The 22,697-nt window shown below is 39.9% G+C and overlaps 1 protein-coding gene across 3 annotated transcripts in view; it reads right to left on the bottom strand.

Annotated features, from left to right (window-relative positions):
• AKAP7 (A-kinase anchoring protein 7) overlaps positions 1–22,697 on the bottom strand; it is a 120,645-nt gene that overhangs the window by 84,250 nt on the left and 13,698 nt on the right. For all 3 annotated transcript variants that reach the window (XM_075268071.1, XM_075268072.1, XM_075268073.1), the window contains exons 5-7: positions 22,475–22,635; positions 17,169–17,281; positions 13,635–13,782 (exon numbers count right to left, since the gene is read on the bottom strand). In XM_075268071.1, coding sequence (XP_075124172.1) covers positions 13,635–13,782; positions 17,169–17,281; positions 22,475–22,635 — 422 coding nt within the window. The remainder of the gene's footprint in view (positions 1–13,634; positions 13,783–17,168; positions 17,282–22,474; positions 22,636–22,697) is intronic.

Genomic DNA, 22,697 nt, shown 5'->3' with positions numbered 1-22,697 from the left:
ACATTTATGATTTAGTGGTGAAGTGACCAAACCACTTTTGAATGGATATGAATTACACACAATAAATATATCACGTTTGACAGAACAAGCTCTGGAATTCAGTTCTACCTTCTCTTTGCTACACTATTGGGAGAGAGTGGTTCAGTGACATGGGGGGCCTTGTGGGCCTTGAAACAAAGTTTTGTCCAGGGACCCCTACCCAATGCCTAGAGCAAATTCCTGATAGTGACAGTTACAGGTGCTGGAGAGATCTCAGACACTTGAAAGGGATACAGCTTTAGTACCCACAACTGCAGTTATCAAGAGGAGTGAGCAATGTAGAATCCAGCATTTAAACAATACTGGGACAGTATAATATGCTCCACAGTGACCCTCACACAGTATTATATACTCCACAGCTCTGGAGCTGGGGCTCTGGACCACTATGATAGTGGTTGGGGAAAGCCTGGTTCCCCGTCCACTATATACAGTATGTTGATAGCTGGACCCCTTTCCAATAGATGCCAGCCCAGGGGAGGTGACTAAAACAAAAAAAATTATATATATTCATACTCGCCTCTCCTGGGCTCAGCATCCTCTTCAGGGTTTTTCCAGCCTGCGACTGAGGTCACACGGTGCTCTCCAGCACAATGACGTCATTGCACCTCATGTGACCACTGAGGTCCAATCACAGGCACCAGCAGTGACGTTGAACCTCGATGCTTTACACTCTAGTCTCTCAGATTCGTTGCTGTATACAGTATAAGCAACACAAGTTCAACTGTAATTCTGTGAATTGATTAAATGAATGATATACAATACAAACAAATAAACTGCCAATAGGAAAGATTATGAGATTATCTCCCATGTACTAAGAAGAATTAACACATAGGGTCCCATAGTACCTTTTTAAATGAATACATAATAATATGGTTGAATTGAAAAAAGGTAAAAAATACACTTTATGTGACTTGTCAATCAGAAAAGACAGAAATGCTGAACAAATCTTAAACACCACTGAAGCACAATGTAAACTATGACTTAGATCAACCAGTTGCGAAGGGCAGGCACACTATAATTATATAACTATAGGCAAGCTGAATCCCATTAGCTTTAAGTATTTGATAGACACAGCTATTTATTTTTCATGCAAATAGATTTTCTAGATAATTTTAAATTCTTTTTATCCACTTTTCCTTTCACCAATGCTGCCTGCCTATTTCTTCTCCATACAGCTGACCTTTGCAGCTGAATCCTAATATAGAACATCACACAGGGATTACAGCATGCCAGAAATACAAATTCTCTCTCTAATCGTGTAGCACATCATATAAGCTGATCACATCTATGCTACAAGCTAGAATACTTCCATGATAGAAGCAGGCTAAAGCTGAATAGGGCAGTTCAATCAATGTTGTCTTTTATCTCTGTGCTTTGAAGTTCCAATTTGTCATGGATTAAAAAAAAAAAAAGATACATTACTTCAGTCGGGTTTAGATTCCTGTAACAAAATATAATACACTTAAGAGTTATAAATAGATATTTGTAAATCAATGCAGTCTATTAATGCACAGTCTTCTATGCAGTCATAGTTGCAGACTAGAGTGAACTCTTCAAAGGATTTTATGATACTCTCATAGATTGTAAGCTCTTGGAGCAGGGCCCTCAGTCCCATTGTGTGAAGTGACTATTTCTTTGTAATGTATCTTTTTGTCTGTACTTGAACACTACAAATCATACAGTGCTGTGGAATATGTTGGCGCTATATAAATAACACGTATTATTATTATTATTATTATTATTATTATGCCAGTCTTCTTTTTATACAGAACTTAGTAGACATTCTATGATCAAGTCAGCATAGATATAGCTCAAGTCCACTCTCAACTTCCAGGATGATGAGACTAAAGAAGTCCGAGGAATCAGTTCCTGCACCTATCTTGAGATCACAATACTGGGATTTAACTGTACTTTCTCTAAGAGAGTCGAAGACAAGTTTAATGAGTTTTACTTCTTAGGATCAGGCAGACTAGAGATAACGTATATATACAACTCACCAAAAGTAAATGGCCGAAGGTAATCTCATGGATGGTTAAGACGTTTTACCAGATAAGACCTTAGCAGTAATCTCTATTACTATTAAAAATGGCTGAGAGTACCATCTCAGGCAGACATGTGTCAGTGGTTTATATTGATAGTGGTTACAGAGGTTACAAATGTAACTAATCCCTCTTGCCACAACAAGAAGCGTTCAGAAGAAATATGATTGAATTGCATGCTGTCAGGCAGAAGTTAACGATGACTATTTTCGTGATACTAGTCCGATGCTTAGCACTTCCGTTAGACCACTCAGCTACAGTACTTCTCAAGTCTGATGCTAGTGTTGAAGATGTCTCAATATGTGATAGAGTATTGAGGTAAGGTGCCAATGCCTGTACTGGAGCTTACTTTTGGAATGGTTTATTAGGATTGGTCAGTATTATCTTTTGTAGCTACATATACTAAAGCCTACTGACATTGAGACAAAGATAGAAAGATGGTTACAAACACAGGTATAGCAAAAGAGTACGATTTGAGGAACACCTGAACATCAAGTATACCATGTGGAACAAGAGACTGCCAACTGTCAATGGAGGAGAATACAAAAAGATAAGAATGAGAAGTCAAGTACAGAACAAGCCCCAGTATACATGCTACGACATTGGAACCATTAGGGTATGTTCGCATGGCAGAAAATGAAGAGGAAATTCCTCTTCATTTTCCGCCGCTGGCATTTTCACGCGGACTAGCCATGACAGGATGCCAATGTAGTCCATCAGCATTGCATCACAGCATCCCGCTCCTGATTAGGCCCGGATGAATGGGCCTAATCAGGAGAGTGTCTCGAGCTGCGGAATATGCGGCAAGATCAAGCAGGATGCTTCTTTTTTCCGTGTCCTGCTGTGATCTCTGCCTCCCTTTGAAAACAATGGGAGGTGGACTCTGGGAAGAAACTGCTCCGGATTCGGGGCGAAATCTGCGGCAAATTCCTCCGTGTGAACACACCCTTACATGACGTTTCAAACATATAAGCTAAAAAGGTTTTCACAACTTAACAACTATGAACAAGATGATAAGTGCCATATTGCTGACAGTCTCAATACTGGAGTCCCCATGTACAATTATGTACTTAATAGTAAATTACCGGGTAAGACTGCCAATGGAAAAGACTTAGGCCGGGTTCACACGGAGTATTTTGGCTCGTGATTTGGTACGTAGACACCGCGGTAGCTTTTGCGGGCCGTATACGCTCCCATTGTTTTCAATGGGAGCTGTTACCGTATACGCGACGCTATTTTGAGGCCGCCGCAAAATCACGGCTGCAAAATAGCGCCGTGTATACGGTACCGGCTCCCATTGAAAACAATGGGAGCGTATACGGCCCGCAAAAGCTCCCGCGGCGTCTACGTACCAAATCACGAGCCAAAACACTCCATGTGAACCTGGCCTTAGGGATTTTGGTGGACAGCAAGCTTACCTTTAGCGACCAGTGTCAGGCAGCTGCCATCAAGGCAAATAAAATTATGGAATGCATCAAAAGAGGTCTAGATTCTCATGACAAGGACATAGTTATGCCTCTGTACAAATCACTGGTACGGCCACACTTAGAAAATTTTGGGCCCTGATATACAAGAAAGACATAAGGGAACTTGAAAAAGTGCAAAGACAGGCAACCAAAATGATTAGGGGAATGGGTGGACTGGAGTACAACGATAGATTAACAAACTTGGGGTTATTCAGTTTAGAGAAAAGACGTCTACGGGGAGATCTAATAACAATGTACAAATACATGAAGGAACAATACAAAGAACTTTCTAAGGATCTTTTTACTCCTAGGCCAGTGGCAGTGACAAGAGGACACCCTCTACGTCTGGAGGAGAGAAGGTTTCACCAGAAACATAGAAGGGGATTCTTCACAGTAAGAACAGCGAGGCTCTGGAACTCTCTGCCCCAGGAAGTGGTGATGGCGGATTCATTAAACAAGTTCAAAGAGGGCCTGGATGCCTTTCTTGAAGAGAAAAATATAGCGGGTTATGGTCTCTAGATTTTAAGGACATGTCGATCCAGGGATTTTATACTGACTGCCAGATTTGGAGTCGGGAAGGAATTTTTTCCCCTGAAATGGGGCAATTGGCATGAGCCTCATGTTTTGTTTTGTTTTTGCCTTCCCCTGGATGAACATTGTAGGGGATTGTAGGGTTATAGGTTGGACTTGATAGACTCATATCTTTATCCAACCTCATTTACTATGTAACCATAGAAACAAGGGTTCTGTGACCCATTTAACTGAAGTGGCAATCACACATGCACACAGCTACTCCATGCAAAGTCTATGGGACTTTAGAAGATAATCAATAGCTGTACTCAGCTATTTCTGAAAGTCCAATAAACAAAACAGCAACCCCCAATGAGCAACTGTTGTACTATTCAAATGGAGGTCACATTATTTCCTTTCTTATGACCAGTGGGACCCTTCTTTGACAATTATCAGATGGATGGAAAGATGTTACTGTGGGACAACCTTGTTAAGCAAGTCATAGACCCTGGTAGAGGTTGTTGTACCAAAAAAATTATAGGGCCTAGCAATATCTATTTCCCAAACCTATTTATTAATAAAAGCCATTGTCAGTGTGAACACCTTTATAACATTATAAGATTTCCAGTGGATATGTACACATAATTTTACAGACCCAACTTTATTAACATATCAATAGACCATACCTTTGAATTTACACTACTACAGCATAACAACAAGCAAACAATAGAATAGAGGTACAGTGTCATGTTTTCAACAACACCACATACCATGGTATACTTGTCTTTTCAGGAATCGTTACTGCACTAACAGACAGTATGGGTACACACACAGTTATTGTTACTGTGCTAGGAGACGGTATGGGTACATATGCAATTATTGCGCCAGGAGACAGTATGGGTACTCACAATTATTATTACTGTGCTAGAAGACAGTATGGGTACACACACAGTTATTGTTACTGTGCTAGGAGACGGTATGGGTACATATGCAATTATTGCGCCAGGAGACAGTATGGGTACTCACAATTATTATTACTGCGCTAGAAGACAGTATTGGTACACACACAGTTATTGTTATTGCACTAGGAGACAGTATGGGTACACACACAGTTATTGTTACTGTGCTAGGAGACTGTATGGGTACATATGCAATTATTGCGCCAGGAGACAGTATGGGTACACACACAATTATTGTTACTGCGCTAGAAGACAGTATTGGTAGACACACAGTTATTGTTACTGCACTAGGAGACGGTATGGGTACACACGCAGTTATTGTTACTGTGCTAGGAGACGGTATGGGTACACACACAGTTATTGTTACTGTGCTAGGAGACGGTATGGGTACACACAGTTATTGTTACTGTGGTAAGAGACAGTATGAGTACACACATAGTTATTGTTATTGCACTAGGAGACAGTATGGGTACACACGCAGTTATTGTTACTGAGCTAGGAGACAGTATGGGTACACACAGTTATTGTTACTGCACTAGGAGACTGTATGGGTACACACGCAGTTATTGTTACTGTGCTAGGAGACGGTATGGGTACATACACAGTTATTGTTACTGAGGTAGGAGACAGTACGGGTACACACAACGTTATTGTTACTGAGCTAGGAGACAATAACTGCGTGTATACCCATACTGTTACTGCACTAGGAGACAGTATGGGTACACACAGTTATTGTTACTGTGCTAGGAGACAGTATGGGTACACACACAGTTATTGTTACTGCACTAGGAGACTGTATGGGTACACACGCAGTTATTGTTACTGTGCTAGGAGACGGTATGGGTACATACACGGTTATTGTTACTGAGGTAGGAGACAGTATGGGTACACACAACGTTATTGTTACTGAGCTAGGAGACAATAACTGCGTGTATACCCATACTGTTACTGCACTAGGAGACAGTATGGGTACACACAGTTATTGTTACTGTGCTAGGAGACGGTATGGGTACACACGCAGTTATTGTTACTGTGGTAGGAGACGGTATGGGTACACACGCAGTTATTGTTACTGTGGTAGGAGACGGTATGGGTACACACACAGTTATTGTTACTGTGGTAGGAGACAGTATGGGACATGCGCAGTTACTGTTAAGGCGCTAGAAGTCAGTATGGGTATACACACAGTTACTGTTACTGTGCCAGGAGACAGTATGGGTACACACAAAGTCACTGCGCTAGGAGACAGTATGGGTATACACATGCAGTTTACGGTACTGTCCTGTTTTAGTGTGGTAGAAAACCAGAGTATCTTGAGGAAACCAACGCAAACAAGTGGAGAACATGCAAGTTCAATGATAAAATGCTAAGCCTCTTCCATGTAATATTCTGCTTACAATACTGGAAATACTATACTGCTTAAGGAAAGAGTGAAACCTTTATAGCTGCCACATACTGTTTGGTTCCCTGTATCAAAGCCAATCGATGCCATCTGTATATTTCTGAGTCAATTTCTATAATGAGAATCAATCTTTCGTTACATCTTATTCAAGTGTTTGCCTTCCAGACATGCAAATTAGAATAAAAGCCAGTCATGGAATATATCAGTACAAGCGGAGTATATCTGGCATCTGAATCATTTACAGGCACTGACAATGTGTGGGTTCTGCTTAGGAAAAACAATAGCTTGCAGCAAGGCATTTAATAATTAATAACACAGATGTCTTTAAATTTAATGACTAATGTTCTTTTCATCAAGGGGCAACAATTCAATATTACAATAAAACCTTCAGGGTGCCCTTATTTGTACAATATTTCATCTCTTCATTTCACACCTTTAAAATATAGCTATAGTAGTTTAGTTGTAACTAAAGCCCTGTTCACATCTGCATTCAAGTTTCCATTTATAATTGCATTATATAACATTAATACATTAAATATTATTTCTGTGCTGTATTCATCACACGATGGACACCAAAGACACTGAATGGATCCCACTGACTTACAATAGGCTCCTTCAGGTCCTGTACGAGTGTCTTGTTTTGACAGGAAAAATACTGATGGACGAAGAGATATTTCTCCCATCAAAAACAATATAATCTACAGTAAAAGCTCCTGATACATTCTCCAAATGCACACGTAGAGCCTCACTTTTAGAATATAAGGAAACAATAAAGTTGCCTATCTGCCCTGAAAAAAAAATGTACAAAGTACTGTTATGGAGGAAAAAATAATTATGCTCAAAACATTTTTTGCTTTTGGAATCCACTAACCACCTGTAAAATCTTTGCCTCTTCAGGCCTCTGCGCCATCCTCCGGTTGCATGCTTTGGCGCAGGAGGTGTGTTGAGTTGTGATACTTTTCACTTGTTGTAGCACAACTGAATAAAATTAAAATATCAATGTAAATATAAATTAATATACTATGGAGGTCTGGTATTGGAATGATAATCAAAATCAAACTGGAAAATCAAATTTCAGGCAGAACCAACTGCCAGGAAGAAGGAAATGAGGCTCAGTAGTGCGTGTGGCCTCCACGTGCCTGTATAACCTACCTACAATGCTTGGGCATACTCCTGATGAGGCGGTGGATGTTCTACAGAGGGATCTCCTCCCAGACCTGGATTAAAGCATCAGTCAACTCCTTGACAGTCTGTGGTGGTGTTGGTGGATGGAACTAGACATGATGTCCCAGATGTGCTCTCATCATACAGGAACTGCGGACACAGTTTAGTCACATAAGGTCTAGTATTGTCATGCATCAGAAGGAACTCAGGGCTGATACCAACTGCATATGGTCTCACAATGGGTCTGAGGATCTCAACCCAGTACCTAACAGCATTCAGGGTACCTCTGGAAAGCCCATGGAGGGCTGTGCGGCCCTCCAAAGAAACGTATCCCCACACCATTACTGACCCACTGCCAAACTCATCATGATGGAGGATGGTGCAGACAGCAGAACGTTCTCAACGGTGTATCCAGTTTCTGGCATGTCTGTCACATCTGTTCAATGTGAACCCGCTCTCATGTGTGAAGAGCACAGGGTGTCAATGTGAAATCTGCCAATCTAGGTGTTTTCTGGCGAATGCCAAAAGACCGGCATGGTGTTGCCATGTAAGCACAATACCCATTTGTGGACGTTGGGCCCTCATACCACCCTTATGGAGTCTGTTTCTGAGTTTTGAGCAGACAAATGGACATTGGTAGCCTGCTGGAGGTCATTTTGCAGGGATCTGGCACTGCACAACGGAGAAGGTAGCAGTCCTAATGCTGGGTTGTTGCCCTCCTAACGGCCCCCTCCACCTCTCCTGGTGTAATGGCCTGTCTCCTGGTATCTCCTGGTTTAAGTGTCCCCTTTATTTTTTGAGCAGTGTATACATGTATATATGTTCAGAATAATAATAGTGTAGTTCATGCTGCCAATATCGTACCTACCTGCATAATATACAGATTATATGTACTTAACTTACACAATGAAAAGGCATATATACTGTATATGAAAACGTGCAGCCATCCATATTTCATTCTCATCACAATGAAAACTCAATTTATTTTGTACTACTAAGTTACAAAATACTTTGTACTGTTTGCAATGTGATATATCACGGAAGGTTAGGTATTAATATTATATTATTCAATACTCTTACATCTCATGTTGTCTGCAAATAAATAGTCCAAAAACACGACTGTTACATTTTTTAAGGTAAAAATTAAATGTTTGCCGTTTCAAAACCAGAGGCAAAATGATAAATCTATTTACACAAATCAATCTAGCTATTTATTTTTTAATATTAAGAATTAAATATTAAAAAAACAATTAAGTTGCCTTGGGAAGTCATCTAAGAAGCAGATACAGCATCTTTACTTACTAGTAATGAAAATACAATGTTAGCCAAACACTATTAAATTGGCTCTCCAGGATTGGAAAAACATTGCAGCCCCACAAGTCCACAGAGTGTGTTGTATTGCAGATCAGTCCCATTCACTTTAAATCAGAGTAATCCCGGTAGCCATATATTTCTAACCCTCAACAACCCCTTAAATCTTAATTCAAAACTACTTCTCTATGTAAACCAAAAAGTTTTCATAATATATAGAAAAAAATGTTTGCCCAACATGGCAACCCATGGCAAATGCCTAGTGCAGTAGTGTACTGTATGTAATCTATGCTTTAATTCCCTTTAAGGGTGGGTTCACACCAGCGCCCAATCTCCGTTTTGCAGGTTTCTGTTTCCTGCCCGAGAAACTGGACAGCAGACGGAAACTGGCAGTCAGTTTTCAAACCCATTCATTTGAATGGGTTTGCAAAGTGTCTGGTCTGTAAGCGTCTTCTGCTCTCTGTGGCGAAACCATTTTTTTTTTTTTAACTGGACACAAAGTTGGACTTGCAGGACTTTGTGTCCAGTTAAAAAAAAAAAAACGGTTTCGCTGCGGAGAGCAGAAGACGCTCACGGGCGCTCACTAGCGGACACTGAATGCCAGGTTTCCGTCTTCTGCCGACAGAAAACGGAAATCGGGCACAGGTGTGAACCCGCCCTTACTTAGCTTTAATACCAGTCACATCCCATGGACTACAGTAGTGCTGTGTTAGGAAAATAAAACAGAACCTTCTTACTAATCTCATACAAACCTGCATTGTCCACCAAGCTCTTATAGGTTGCTTGTGATTTTGATCATATACCCATCCAAATATATATTCCACAGGCTATTTTTACATGGCAATGTGGTAAAATGAAAGTATCCCTAAAGATTTAGAAGGCCAATCCATGAGGATACAAACTTCTGTCTAAAACTTTTGATATTAATAGGGAAACTTTCATCCAGCCACATATTTCTTATGTTTAATATATGACAATTCTAGACAACTCACTTTTAGCCATAACTTATCTGATACCATCTGAACTAGGTCACTGTACCAGTAACGGGAATGTAAAACTTGATGAAAGGTAGAAACAGAACTGTAATTTTAACACAGAAATAGAAAGGCCTAAGATAAAAGACAGACATCAAAGAAGTCCTGGAAAACCTGGGGATGTCTCATTTTAAACAATACACAAAATGGTAACAGGAGTTCCTCTGAGTGCAGCATCTCTACTGTTGTTTGTACCACTCAGCAAATGATAGATACCACTACAGAAAACTAAGGGGGTCTTGGACATACACACTGAATTCTCATTAATACATATAAATCATTTAGGCTTTTATTCCACACTGGCTGACCTTAGGGAACCGCTTGAAAAACCACCAGATGTCTTTCATGCTCAGCATAACTTCTCTGTTCAAAATTCACATTAAAAAAAAAAAGAACTTTGGTATTTCTTTTGGAAAAATAAAAAAATGCTATTTTCTTTTTTTATAAAATTTAAATAATTTAAGTGCATTGGAAAATGGATTCCGAACTGAAGTGCTTTTTTTTTTTTTTATTAACCTGCCCTCCTTGAATACAAAATAGCTCCATCTAATGAAGTGTGAAGTCAACCTGCTAAAGTAGTCTAATAGGTTCGCACACAGAACTGAATCCTTCATGAGGCCTCCAGCTGCCATGGCTACCAATGGGCACCCAAAAATGGCATTGTGGCAATGCTGAAAGGTTAAAGTATAAGAGACGAGGATATCTGCGGTATTTAGGACTTCCTCTCTCGTAAGTTACAGAAGACACTCCTTCTTCCTTCTCCCAGCTCACTGTGAACCCCCTGCCATTTCCACCTAAGCTGGAGCTACAGTTCTTGTTTCCTCGAAGTAGAACAAGGTGTTGTCGCTCCTCTAAGTGGGAGCATAAGGAGGCGCTTCTATGTTGCTCCTGAATCTAACACAGACTGAAGGTAAGGGGGACAAAAAGCTCTTCTTTACCTATTCCACCCAGCTATCTACCTTATCGGTCATGTATAAAGAAGTTCTATTGACTGAATATCTGCCCACAATACACTTTGACAATCAGATACTCAGGCTATATTTTGTATATATCATTGTATATATGCAATATATAGCAATATATAATTTATTGCGGACCTCTTTCCCATATCATTTTTAATTATTCATATTGTGGCTTCTACTGGATTAATGTACATAGTCGCTAGAAAAGTCTAACAATAATGTATGAGGTCTCTTAGGAACACTAGGCTATCCAGATGGAAATGTGTCAGGCCAGGGTTTATCGGTGTAGGCCATGGACTGAGGCCAAGCACCAAAGTGATCATGCTGAATCCCACAATCCTTGATGATGTGCAGTTGTTTTATACCAGACAGACTGTGTGACGGTGTATTAAAGTTGGTTAAGTTGTTTCTTATTTACTTTGGTTCATAGATAGATTAAGGGTAAAATGGGCCCTAAGCTGTTTAGAAAACACCTCACCCCATTCACACTAAAGATCTCCGTTACGCTCGGTTCACACCTGCGTTCATGTCTCCGTTCTATGGTTTCCGTCTTCTGCATGGCAGAAGACGGAAACCATAGACCGGGTCCGGCCGTGCGCGGCGGTGAGCGTTTTAGGCTCTCCGCCGCGAAACCGGATTTTTTAATCCGGACACAGAGTAGTGCATGTCCGACTCTGTGTCCGGATTATAAAACCCGGTTTTGCGGCGGAGAGCGCAAAACGCTCACCGCCGCTCACGGCCGGACAGCTTTCTCACCCATTCAAATGAATGGGTGAGAAAGTCTCCTGCAGGCTTCCGTCTCCTGCATCTGTTTTATGCAGGAAACGGAAACCTGCAATAAGGACAGATGAACACAGATGTGAACGAGCCCTTACAGAATAATGTACCATAGTGGTCCTCCATGTAGTATGGATACTTCTGGAGTATCCTCAAGCAAAACATCTATGAGGGTGTAAGGCAGTTAAAAGGGTATTCCAAACTCCCCCGCTCACCAACTTGCAAGCTGTATGCGCTGTTCACTTCCTGGTTTTCGTGGTAAATTGGTGGGCAGGGTTTTACTTGCTCTGCTAGCTCTCTTCATAGCAGTACATGTTTTCAGTCAGTAATGAGGGATGGTTGTAAATAAATTAGCACAGTATCACTGGAAGATGCACTATATGAAGCTGATGTAGCAGAGCTGGATTTGATAGGTGATGAGAATCCCAAATTTACATGCTACAGGACCAAGAGTCAGCTTGCAATAAACTCAGTTTTAGATTTGTGTTTACATACAGATGTAACAAACTTCCTGTCTCAGCCCTTATCAGCAAAATTCAATTAGCCGACCTGATAACTGGAAGAGCGGGGACAAACAGCTCAGAGATACAAGCTGCTCTGAGCACTCAGCTCCCCCTCCCCTCCCTGAGAGCAGGGAGCTACCTCACTTGTCCTGGGTGAGGAGATAAGACCATCCCAGGGTCTGTGGTTATGGAAACACAGTGTAAAGAATGAAGTGAATGATCTCAGATAATAGCCAAACAAAGCAATTTTGCTGAAGCAATGTCTTTTGGAAAAGTCTTAAATCCACATAAGCTAGCAGTATGGATAGGATCCTTGAAATGGAGACAACCCCTTTAACATCAAAACAGCAGCTCTGGGAAGATTTTCTAACATTCTGCACATTTCTAACATTCAAGCACAAACTATCCAAAAACTCACCAGTTAATTGGATGCGATTATGAAGGTGATATCAAAGAAGGGTCCTATGTTAGCATGTAACTCAGGCTTTTAAGATGTTTTTTTATTGAAATAGCTTTTGATTTCAGTAAATGTGACATTTTAATGCTGCAAATTTAACAAATGACCATTTTTAGTTCTCTACAAGCTACAAAATGTTTAAAAATTCTGTTGTGTGTAATAATTTACAGTGGATAACAGTTTGATATTTTAATTTGTGAAAAAAATGTTATTATTGAGATGTTTATATTGTATTTATACTTAAACAGCTGAAGATTTGAAAAATATAAATCAAAGAAAAATATAAAATTGCATAATAATTTGGAACACGGTGTACTCTGTACGTAGATTCTGGTGACTGCATCAATCGATTTGTGTAGGGTCCACATGTCTGACCCAGGCCAATCTGATGCTAATGACCTAGTATCATTAGCATCAATTATTTTCAGATTCTGGACATCCCCTTTAAGGTTAAAACAATAACATTTTACTACAAGTAAGAAAAAGTAAAGTGATCAAATCAAATGTCATTTTTTATTGTTTTTTGTTTTTTTTTTAACTAGGTAAGGAGTCTACTGCCACCTTCTGGCTAACCTATTTCACAAGTCTGTACTAGCACACTGAAGTTTGTACTGTATATAACGTATTTTATTATCATAATCCTGAGTCACATATAAGTATATATATTGATGTTGTTTCTCTTTGCTTATAACAGTAGTTGATTTAAGATTTATTTTTTCACATCTATACAAACATGTTGATATAAACTAACTGATGCGTTATAAAACACGTTATAAAATACAATAAAATAAACACCTTTTAAAGTAATCAAAGTGCAATAGTAAGCAATGTACATAAATAGCTTTGCATATGGTAATTGTTATGGTTTTAAAACCAATTACTGATCTTGGGTCATTGCAAAATAGAATACCAGCAAAAAGACATACTGCTATTCATTTTAGTAGTATATGGCAAGGTCACATTAATGGAAGTGAAAGTGAGAAAAAACACTTCCTGTGACTTGCTACTTACCAAAAAATATGGAGCTTTCTGTGTGATAATAACCACTTGGTTGCTTTTTCTTTATCATAGAACAAAGATCCAACCTCATCAGTGTATCTTCTCCAAAGCAATGATCTTGGAAATCCTTATACAGAAGTGCATCAATCATTTTAATTCCCTAAAGAGAAAATAATTATCACTAGTATGGACTATAGATTTACCATAACATTGTGCTGGTGCTGAATGCCAGGACTGTGCAGTGTGTACATCAAACCAACAAGTCCAATGCCAATATGTCTCCACAGCTGAGTCAGACTCTGGCTCCAAAAAATACTGACAGCCATGATCATTCAGAAGCAGGAAAGCTCCTCTAATTCATTAAAAAGCTAAGTATTGAATTCCAATTAAACTAAATATGCAAAAACTATGTAGCTAATTATACAATATTAATAAATGTATAAATTATCATTTTATTTGAATGCATGAATCTCACTATGCATAGCTACATATGAGATGAGTTGCATGCTCGTATACAAACACTACAAGTATATACTGCGCATGCACGAGATTTAACGGAGCAGATAATGACATCACAGCAGTGGAACAATCATTTCCTATTGGCTAAGTATTGTATAATCTCTGGGAATGCCACCTGTGCTCCGATTACCTAAATTGCATAATGATGAAACTAATAAAGGTACAATATATAAGCATGTAACAGCGCCTACAGAACTATGGTGGAGGATTGAAGGAGTTGGAGTAGGTGATGGACTCCCTTTAAGGCTAATGTGTTAGACTCGCTAAAGAGTTACAATGTACATAAGGCACTGAAGTTATAGACCAGCAATATTTATATGAGCCATGAATTCAAAATCTGGAATAAAAAAGTGACTTTTTGGGAGGATCTTTGCAATTTTAATGTGACTGTAAGAGGTTTAATGCCCAGCCTGTTTTAGGCTGTAATGACCAAACCACTTTTTTGTGTTTTTCCTTCCTCACATGCTATGGGCCTTTAACTTTTTATTTTTCCATCAAAGTAGCTGTATAAGGGATTGTTTTGTACAATAATATTAAAGGGGCTCTATCAGCAAAATTATGCTGTATGAGCCCCATATATGCGTGGATAGCCTTTAAAAAGGCAATTCAGGCACCGCTAATCTTATTTTAAACCCCGCTCCCATTTTAAAATACAACTATAAAAACATATACAGTATGTAAATCATACTTGAACGTGTACGCTGGGCGGTCATGCACGATCCGACGTCATCTTTGGTCCCTCCTTCCTCTTCTTTCTTCTTCCAGCGATGTCCTCCTCTCCTGGCTCTTCTCCGCCTTCATCTTCTGTTTTTCTGGCGGGTTGTGTTCAAATCCCCCACATGCACATTAGCACTCCCTCCGGAGCGCTACTGCGCACGTGCCGCCGCCATTTTTGTTGTAGTTCTAAGTATCCCTTAGAACTACACGAGCATGCGCAGTACGCTCGCGAACGTCTTCATATCCAGAAGAAAAGAAGATGAAGGCGTAGAAGAGCCAGGACAGGAGGACGTCGCTGGAAGAAGAAAGAAGAGGAAGGAGGGACTGAAGATGACGTCGGATCTTGGAAGCCTGCCAAGCGTGCATGTTTAGGTATGATTTACATATATGTTTTTACAGTTTTATTTTAAAACGGAGGGGGGGGAGAGTTTAAAAAAAGATAAGCGGTGCCTGAATAGCCTTTTTAAAGAGCCCCTTACTGATAGAGCCCCTTTAAGGCAGCATTGTTTGGTTCCTTACAGAAGCAACAATACCCAATATGTGTCATCACAGACTAGAAATAAAAGGATACTAAAACTTAACTTTTAATAAATTACTAAAATAATCCAAATATTAAGATTAATTACACTTGGTTGTATCAATAAGGCTAAGTGCACCCATAAAAGTTAGGTTTATGGGGTTACAATATACTTAGTTACTCAATACTGAACTTCCAATGAATTGAATGGCAGTGCAAGAAATCAATTAGTACAGCCATTCCCAACCAAGGGTAATGATAATACAGAGAGCCCAACTCTCCATACCAACATATTCTTGTCCCTACTTGTTTCTATGCAAACATAGAGACTTAGGAGGTTATCAATTCTATGTGTCGTTTTCAACAATTGGTAAAATGAACAGTTCTTACGGTCTGGCAACATAGCTATGTCCTATTAATACAGCGGCCCGTGCAGCACCTGTATATAGACCCTGCCAATCCCCCAAAAGAGAGGCATCCAATCTAATGGACCAGTCCAGTCACAGACTTCCTTTATGTCTCCAATCAGTTTCTACCTGGTCCTCTGTGGGTGGTGTTGGAGGTAGTTCGTGATGACGTCAGTAACTAGGTGAGTCCTTGTCTCTGCCGATCCACTGGAGGGCATGTCTTTGGTTAAGTAATGGCTATCAATTGTGGTGGAATAAGGCCATTAGTGACCAACGTAGAAAGTCTATACACTGGTCACTAATGGATTAAAGTTTCATCACCATACAATGAACAGTCATGAAATTTTTCTGAATTCTTTCTGTATAAAATGATTCAATACATAAAAGAACATCCAGCACAGCCGAAGTAGAAATGATAAAACTTCTCCTTTATTGCTGTGCTGGATGTTCTTTTATGTATGGATTCATCGTTTTCCGCTCCGAACCATGGGAGTACTATGTCCGTGCAAAGCCAAATAAGGACATACAATAAGAGGTGGAACTAAGAAAATATATCTACAAATGGGCTGAGTATTTTTTTCCCTTTTACCCGATTATGTATTAATAAAATGATTCAAGTTTTCAAGATTTCAAATTGCAGCCAATGACAAGAAAGCTCCACAGTTCTTTTTATTTTTTTAAGAGAATAAAAATCTGTTCTGATCATGTTATAATCACAAGGGTGAATGGCCCATTATGAGAGAACACAAATACACATGCCCTTCATATGACTAGGAGAGATTATTATACCCTGGAAGTAAACAATAAATAGAGGCAGAGAATAATCTGAATTGGGAGGAATTAATATACAAAGTCTTCCAGTACTTTCTCTCTCTGGTAACAGATAGGTGGACCAAAAGACCACTGCTCGAAACAAATATGTCCAGTGATCAGCTATGAAAAACAAATGCTCATTGGCCAATTGCATTAATGTAGGCAGAAAAATCATTATATGTGAAAACCGCCGGCAAATACTGTACATATCCAGATGGTTATTGATCGATTGTTCCCACCCACTACAATGATATCTGCAGTTAACAAATGTCGATCTATGTGCTATATCGTCAATAGTTGCTCGCCACAGGCAGAAAACTTGACATACACATTGAGGGATAAGTGGCTTTTGGAACACTGGAAAAGTTATTTGGTTATTTCTAGATATCAAAGTGATAGAAAAATCTGTCTAATGTAATACTTCCCTAACCTCAGATATGTTACAAAAGAGGCAGAGAAAACATATTCCTGACAGATTACATGACACTCAGCAATTCAATTTTGTTCTATTTTCTCGGAAAGGTCTATGTCTTCTTATGTAACACAGTTCTGGAACATGAAATAAGAGCTCACCTTCTTACGCAGCTGTGGTGCCCTGGACAACTTCATGAAGGTCAAATGTGGCACAAAATCTTTATAGCCAGAAACGGAAATGCCCTTTTCCTTAAATATCTTCCCTGTGGCTTCTGAAAAATATACATTTTTAAATAACACATATTATATAGTAAATCAAAGCTTAAGACAGTGACGGCTAACCTTTTGAGCTCTGTGTGTAAAAGTTTGGAAAAAAAAACATCCATAATTTGTAATATTTGTAGCTCTAGTAAAAGAAGAGTTATATTTTTGAAAAGTATTCTTATTATTTGTATTTCTGGCCCATTACACAGTTTAGGACTCTATTTTTATATTTTTTAGACACCCATATGTTATATGACCCCATCTTTTTATGGCCCCCTACAGTATACGACCACATTCTTATGGCCTACCCACAGTGTACGACCTCTTTTTATTGCCTCCACACAGTATCTGCCCTTTTTTATGGCCCCTGCACAATATCTAACCCCTTTTAGTGGCCCTCCCATATTAGCAATTGGTGCAGCTGTACTTGGCCCTAAATGGGCAAATTATGGTAGTATATCTATCCAATTGGTACAACAGAGTACACGTGGACTAAACAGTCTTAAGATACACCAGATTTATTGCAGTGGCTGACGCTGGTTGATAAATCTGGTACCTATTTACTCTGATTATTTGGCTTATTTTGAGCCAGAATCTTATGACACAATTGGCACAAATGGGTTGGAAATTGTTGCATCTTAGGTTAGAATTCAAGTGCAGCCAATATAAATTTCCACCAGTGTGTATAGCGCCAAATTATTGTGATGTTGCACAGTCCCTGCTTCTTAAAAGGTTCCCTTAACAATCAGCTGATCACAAAGTCTTCTCCTGCTGGGAGTGGACCAATGGCAATCAGCTGTCTGTAACCTGTAAGAAATCCTGGCAGTGAGTGCCCAATTTGGCTATAGTACCGCAAAAGGAAAAACTAAGAACCATAGTTCCCATTTAAGTCAATGGGGCATATACGTATTAAGGCTCAGAGAAAGAGGATCTTGAACAGTGTGTCCCTCTTCCAATATTAATTCTGAATTGTCTAAAATGGTATATAAACATGGGTTCTATAAATTAGGCAATACTTTTAAAAACGCACCACCAGTTATTAACGCCTTTTCATAGATGAATTGTATAAGCATATAAAACTTTGACATATATCTTATTAAAGAAAATAAATATACCTCTTCTCCTGTTTTCATGTTGAGTTACTTTCTAGATAATACTCTATGACGAGGGGAGGGGGAAGAGGATCAGGCTTCAAAAGACACTCAAATAATTGTTGATGCTTGATGCTAAGTTGATGCTAAGTTTCCTAACTTACATATATTACTATATACTATAATTATACAATACTATAACTATATTATATTTCTGGAAGGAGACAGGAGTATAGAGTTTAAGGTAGTAATAAAGCTTAAAAGTGCATTCCCTGCATCGGTTACACTTTATTACTAATAAACAGCCAAAGAAACGGGCCTATCGCCGGAGGGGGTGTGTCTAATTTTCTGCACCCCCAACCTTTTTGAAAGGGTCGTCGTGCAAAAGAGCGGTCTCCGCTGTTTACGTTTTTCAATTTACATAGTAGCCGCTGTGCTGGGACAAACCTTTTTAAAGGGTGTTTGTAAGAGGTATAAGAAGTCAGACCCCCACCTATTTAATACTGATGTTTGTCCTTTGTTTCTTATAAGTAAACGGCTGACAGTGAAAATCTGTCTCCATGACTAAGGTGCCTTGATTGGCCAGAAAGTGAGCTGGATTGTAGGGCCCAATAGAATTGCCCAGGAAAAGGACTTGTAGCTTGGGTTCTCCACAGAGTAGTCACAGGAAGTGGATCAGGAAGAAAGAGGAGCAAATGCCACTCATACCCACATACAAGTAGACTGTGTATTCCAAGAGACAGAGCCTACATTCATTTTAGCTAAAGAGTGCTGTAAACCATTCTTGTAGCCACACAGAGCCTCCAGCCTATTATTTACACCTAACACCAAGATAATCCTGCATTCCCTAATCACTGAACCATCCCAGTGACTGTGAATGGTTTGATAGGAAAAGACATAGGCTCAACTGTGAACAGTACTTGCCAGGTACAGAGGTAAAAGGCTACCATTCTGGGCCTACATCTGCCATTACCAATCCACAACTGTCTTGATAACGCCCCCAATTACCCTTATTCTGTGTTCTTTTTTTATTGCAAAATTTTGCATTGTGTGAGAAAGTGAAGGGTGTGGTCTGGGAAGACAGGTATGTTCCAGACAGGCAGCTAAAGGGTGTATGGTGAAGACCCACACCAGGGAGGTCAGCTGTGTAATTAAGGCCTGACATTAGGTTGTGTGTAAGTGGCACCCCACTGACAAAGCTGAGAATTCCTGTGTGAACCAAACCTACAAACCAGGTACTGTGCCACCCATTTGATGTTTGCAGAGGGATACTCTGGTATCCAGGTTCCTGTATAGTCAGCGAACAGTGTCTTAAGTTATAGTTAGTTCTCAGCCGAGAAGGGTTTTGTTTTGTTTGTTTGTGCCTTTGTAAAGACAGTTTATGCACAAGAAGTGAATAAAAACGGAACTTGTGTGCAACCCAGTCTCTGTGTCCTTGTTTCCTGCACTTCTACCAAGCATCTACCTGAACGATTCCCCACAATTGTAACACATACTGTATGCTTCTCAATGGGAAGAGATTAAACTGCTAAATCACAGAGTACTTAAAAATGCAAGTAACAATATTCAATATAATAGGGTACCAATCCCCCAGGAAAGGAACAGTCCCCACTAATGCACAATTAACTACTGTAAGCCGATGGCTGGTCAGGAAATGGAAGGGGTGTACATCTCACCGAGACTACTCAGGTGGGTGACATGAGAAAACTCCAGGAATGTTTGTTCATAGCAGACAACTTTCGTCTGCTGAGCATTTTGGTAAATGCTCAGTACTGGGCTGGATTTTTCGGAATGACAGGTAGGCTTGGTAGTGGGACCTGTCATTCCACCCCCCTCCAGTCCACACTTTGGAGATGATCCGACAGCAACTCAGTTGCAGAGAGTCTCCTCGTCAAGGAGGCTTAAGAAGTTGCTCCAGCAGCAACACTTTGGCAGAGCTTGGCTGGAGAGCTGACAGAGAGGTCATATTTTTGAAGCTGTGTCCTGAGTGATTCTACTGGCTTTTGGATTTCTGTTATTCTAGGTGAGGTAACCTATTCTATGTTTAGTTAGAGCCTAACCGGGAAAGTATTTATTTTTGTATTGTTTCCTTTTGTTGCTGCACTACCTTTTTGAGTGAAAATAAACTCTACCTTTGTTTTGGACTAAAAGAAACTGGACTTGTGTATCTATGCCACCCCACCAAGCAACCCCAGACCCTGACACTACACACAAGATGAATGACCTACCCTGGTCTCCACACCGCTGCCCGAGGTGAGTGACCTACCCTGGTCTCCAAACCTCTGCCCGAGGTGTGGAGACCATGGTCATTTTCATGGTCACTGATGCAGCTTTGATTCTTTACGGTACTACTGCATATGGGTACTACGGTTATGTATATTGACATGTTTACCCTGTTCACCACATCCTAGAGTGTTTAATGGTACCTTATAAGACTCTCCATGCCCTCCCTTTTTGTCATGTATTTGCGTTTTGTTTTGTATGTTTTTATTGCATATCAATACATTTATTATTTTTATATGATTTTGTGTGGGTTTTCTCTTGGTTTGTGTAACAAGTAAAACAGTCATACAAAAATAAAGAAATTCGCTTGGTACTCCAAAAAGTTCATATAGTTTTACATAAACAGGTAAAATAGCAAAATGGTTACAAGAGTTGTTGCCAGTGTCGTGATTGATTTGTAAGACTCATGATTGGACTTCTCCAAGTTGAGTTTTGCCATGATAAATTCAGTCTGTGTATGGCGGACTGTCAATGTTATCATGCAGGCACAAAGCCCAAAGTCCAACATTGACATGGAGTACATGAAATGTTATTCATGATCAGAAGATCTATTCAATTTCATGTTTACTGTTTACTGATGTAAACTATTATGATGTACATTATCAATTTAATTTCCTGATTGTACATTTGTAGCCTCACATTTCCTGTAATATATATAGTCAAGGCAAAATTTTGGTTTTCACAGTATTTGTTGCTTGAATGTCTTAAAAGAGGACCTTTCATCAGATTGGGTACAGGCAGTTCTATATACTGCTGGAAAGCTGACAATCTGTGCCCGGGGTAAAGCGCTATCGGTCCCGTACCGCTTTACAGTCAGAAGGGCGTTTCTGACAGTCAGTCAGGTACATCCTTCTCCAGAGCAGCACCTATCGCGCAGTAGAGTGTGAGCGCGGAGGAACGCCCCCTCCCTCTGCTCACAAAGCTCATCCATAGACGAGTATTATCAGGAGGGGAGGGGGCGTTCCTCCCCGCTCACACTGTGCAGCGCGATAGGCGCTGCTGTGGAGAAGGACATTCCTGACAGACTGTCAGAAACGCCCTTCTGACTGTAAAGCGCTACGGTACCGGGACTGATAGCGCTTTACCCGGGGCACAGATCGAGAAAGCCGATAGTGCACTGAATTTCCAGCAGTATATGGAACTGCCTGTACCCAATCTGATGAAAGGTCCTCTTTAAATCTATTACTCAGAGGTGCCAGAGTATGTATGGACTATGGCATCTGAGGGGTTAAATGGCTGAGAATGTTGTGTCAGCCATTAGAGCAGGCACTATCACTGCAGCGTAATGGTACAGAGATAGGCAAGACTAAACTACAACTGTAGGGGTCAGTGCACACAAAGTTTTTTGGTGCTGATTTTGAAGCTGAATCCGCCTCAAAATCAGCCTCCAAAAAAACTTCCCAATAGAGCTCTATTGGTAGGCTTTTTTGGAGGCTGATTTTGAGGCTGATTCAGCGTCAAAATCAGCACCAAAAAACTCTGTGTACAATGACCCTTAGTGGGTTCTGAGGATCTGAGGCTGATGGGGTTATAATTCTCAGAATGTCAGGAAAGAGAAAGTTCAGAAGTTAGAAAACTAAGAAGAATTGAGGTGGACTACTCTTCATTTTCCGGGCCTTTCAGGTCCCCACGGATAAGCCATTTTCTGGCTCCCGCATAGTATAATGCCGCCTTTACTGACAACGCAAAAATCGTTTTCAAGAAATTGATGTAACCATATTACTTCGTAAAAGTAATATAGTTCCCTGGGGCTGGTTTAATATTCCTTTAATTCAAGAAACAAAGCAATTTTGGAAGTTTTACACCTGCAAGAAAAAAAGATCTCACCTGCTATTTGTTTGAGAGTAGATGTGGAGGCATCATTCGTCACATCTACATATGCAACTTGATGCTTAAAGTGAGAGATACCACAAAATGACAGAACTAAAACATTTCCCTGAAGAATTTCTTCAATAGGCTTTTTGCTTTCCAACAGTGCACTGGTAGCTCTGTAAAAGTCAATAAAGAGCCAACATTAAATAGAAAACATTCATTCAATATTAATAGGTGA

The sequence above is a fragment of the Leptodactylus fuscus genome, chromosome 3 (assembly GCF_031893055.1).
Source record: "Leptodactylus fuscus isolate aLepFus1 chromosome 3, aLepFus1.hap2, whole genome shotgun sequence".
Lineage (NCBI taxonomy): Eukaryota > Metazoa > Chordata > Amphibia > Anura > Leptodactylidae > Leptodactylus > Leptodactylus fuscus.
This window is presented reverse-complemented; position numbering and strand designations above follow the sequence as displayed.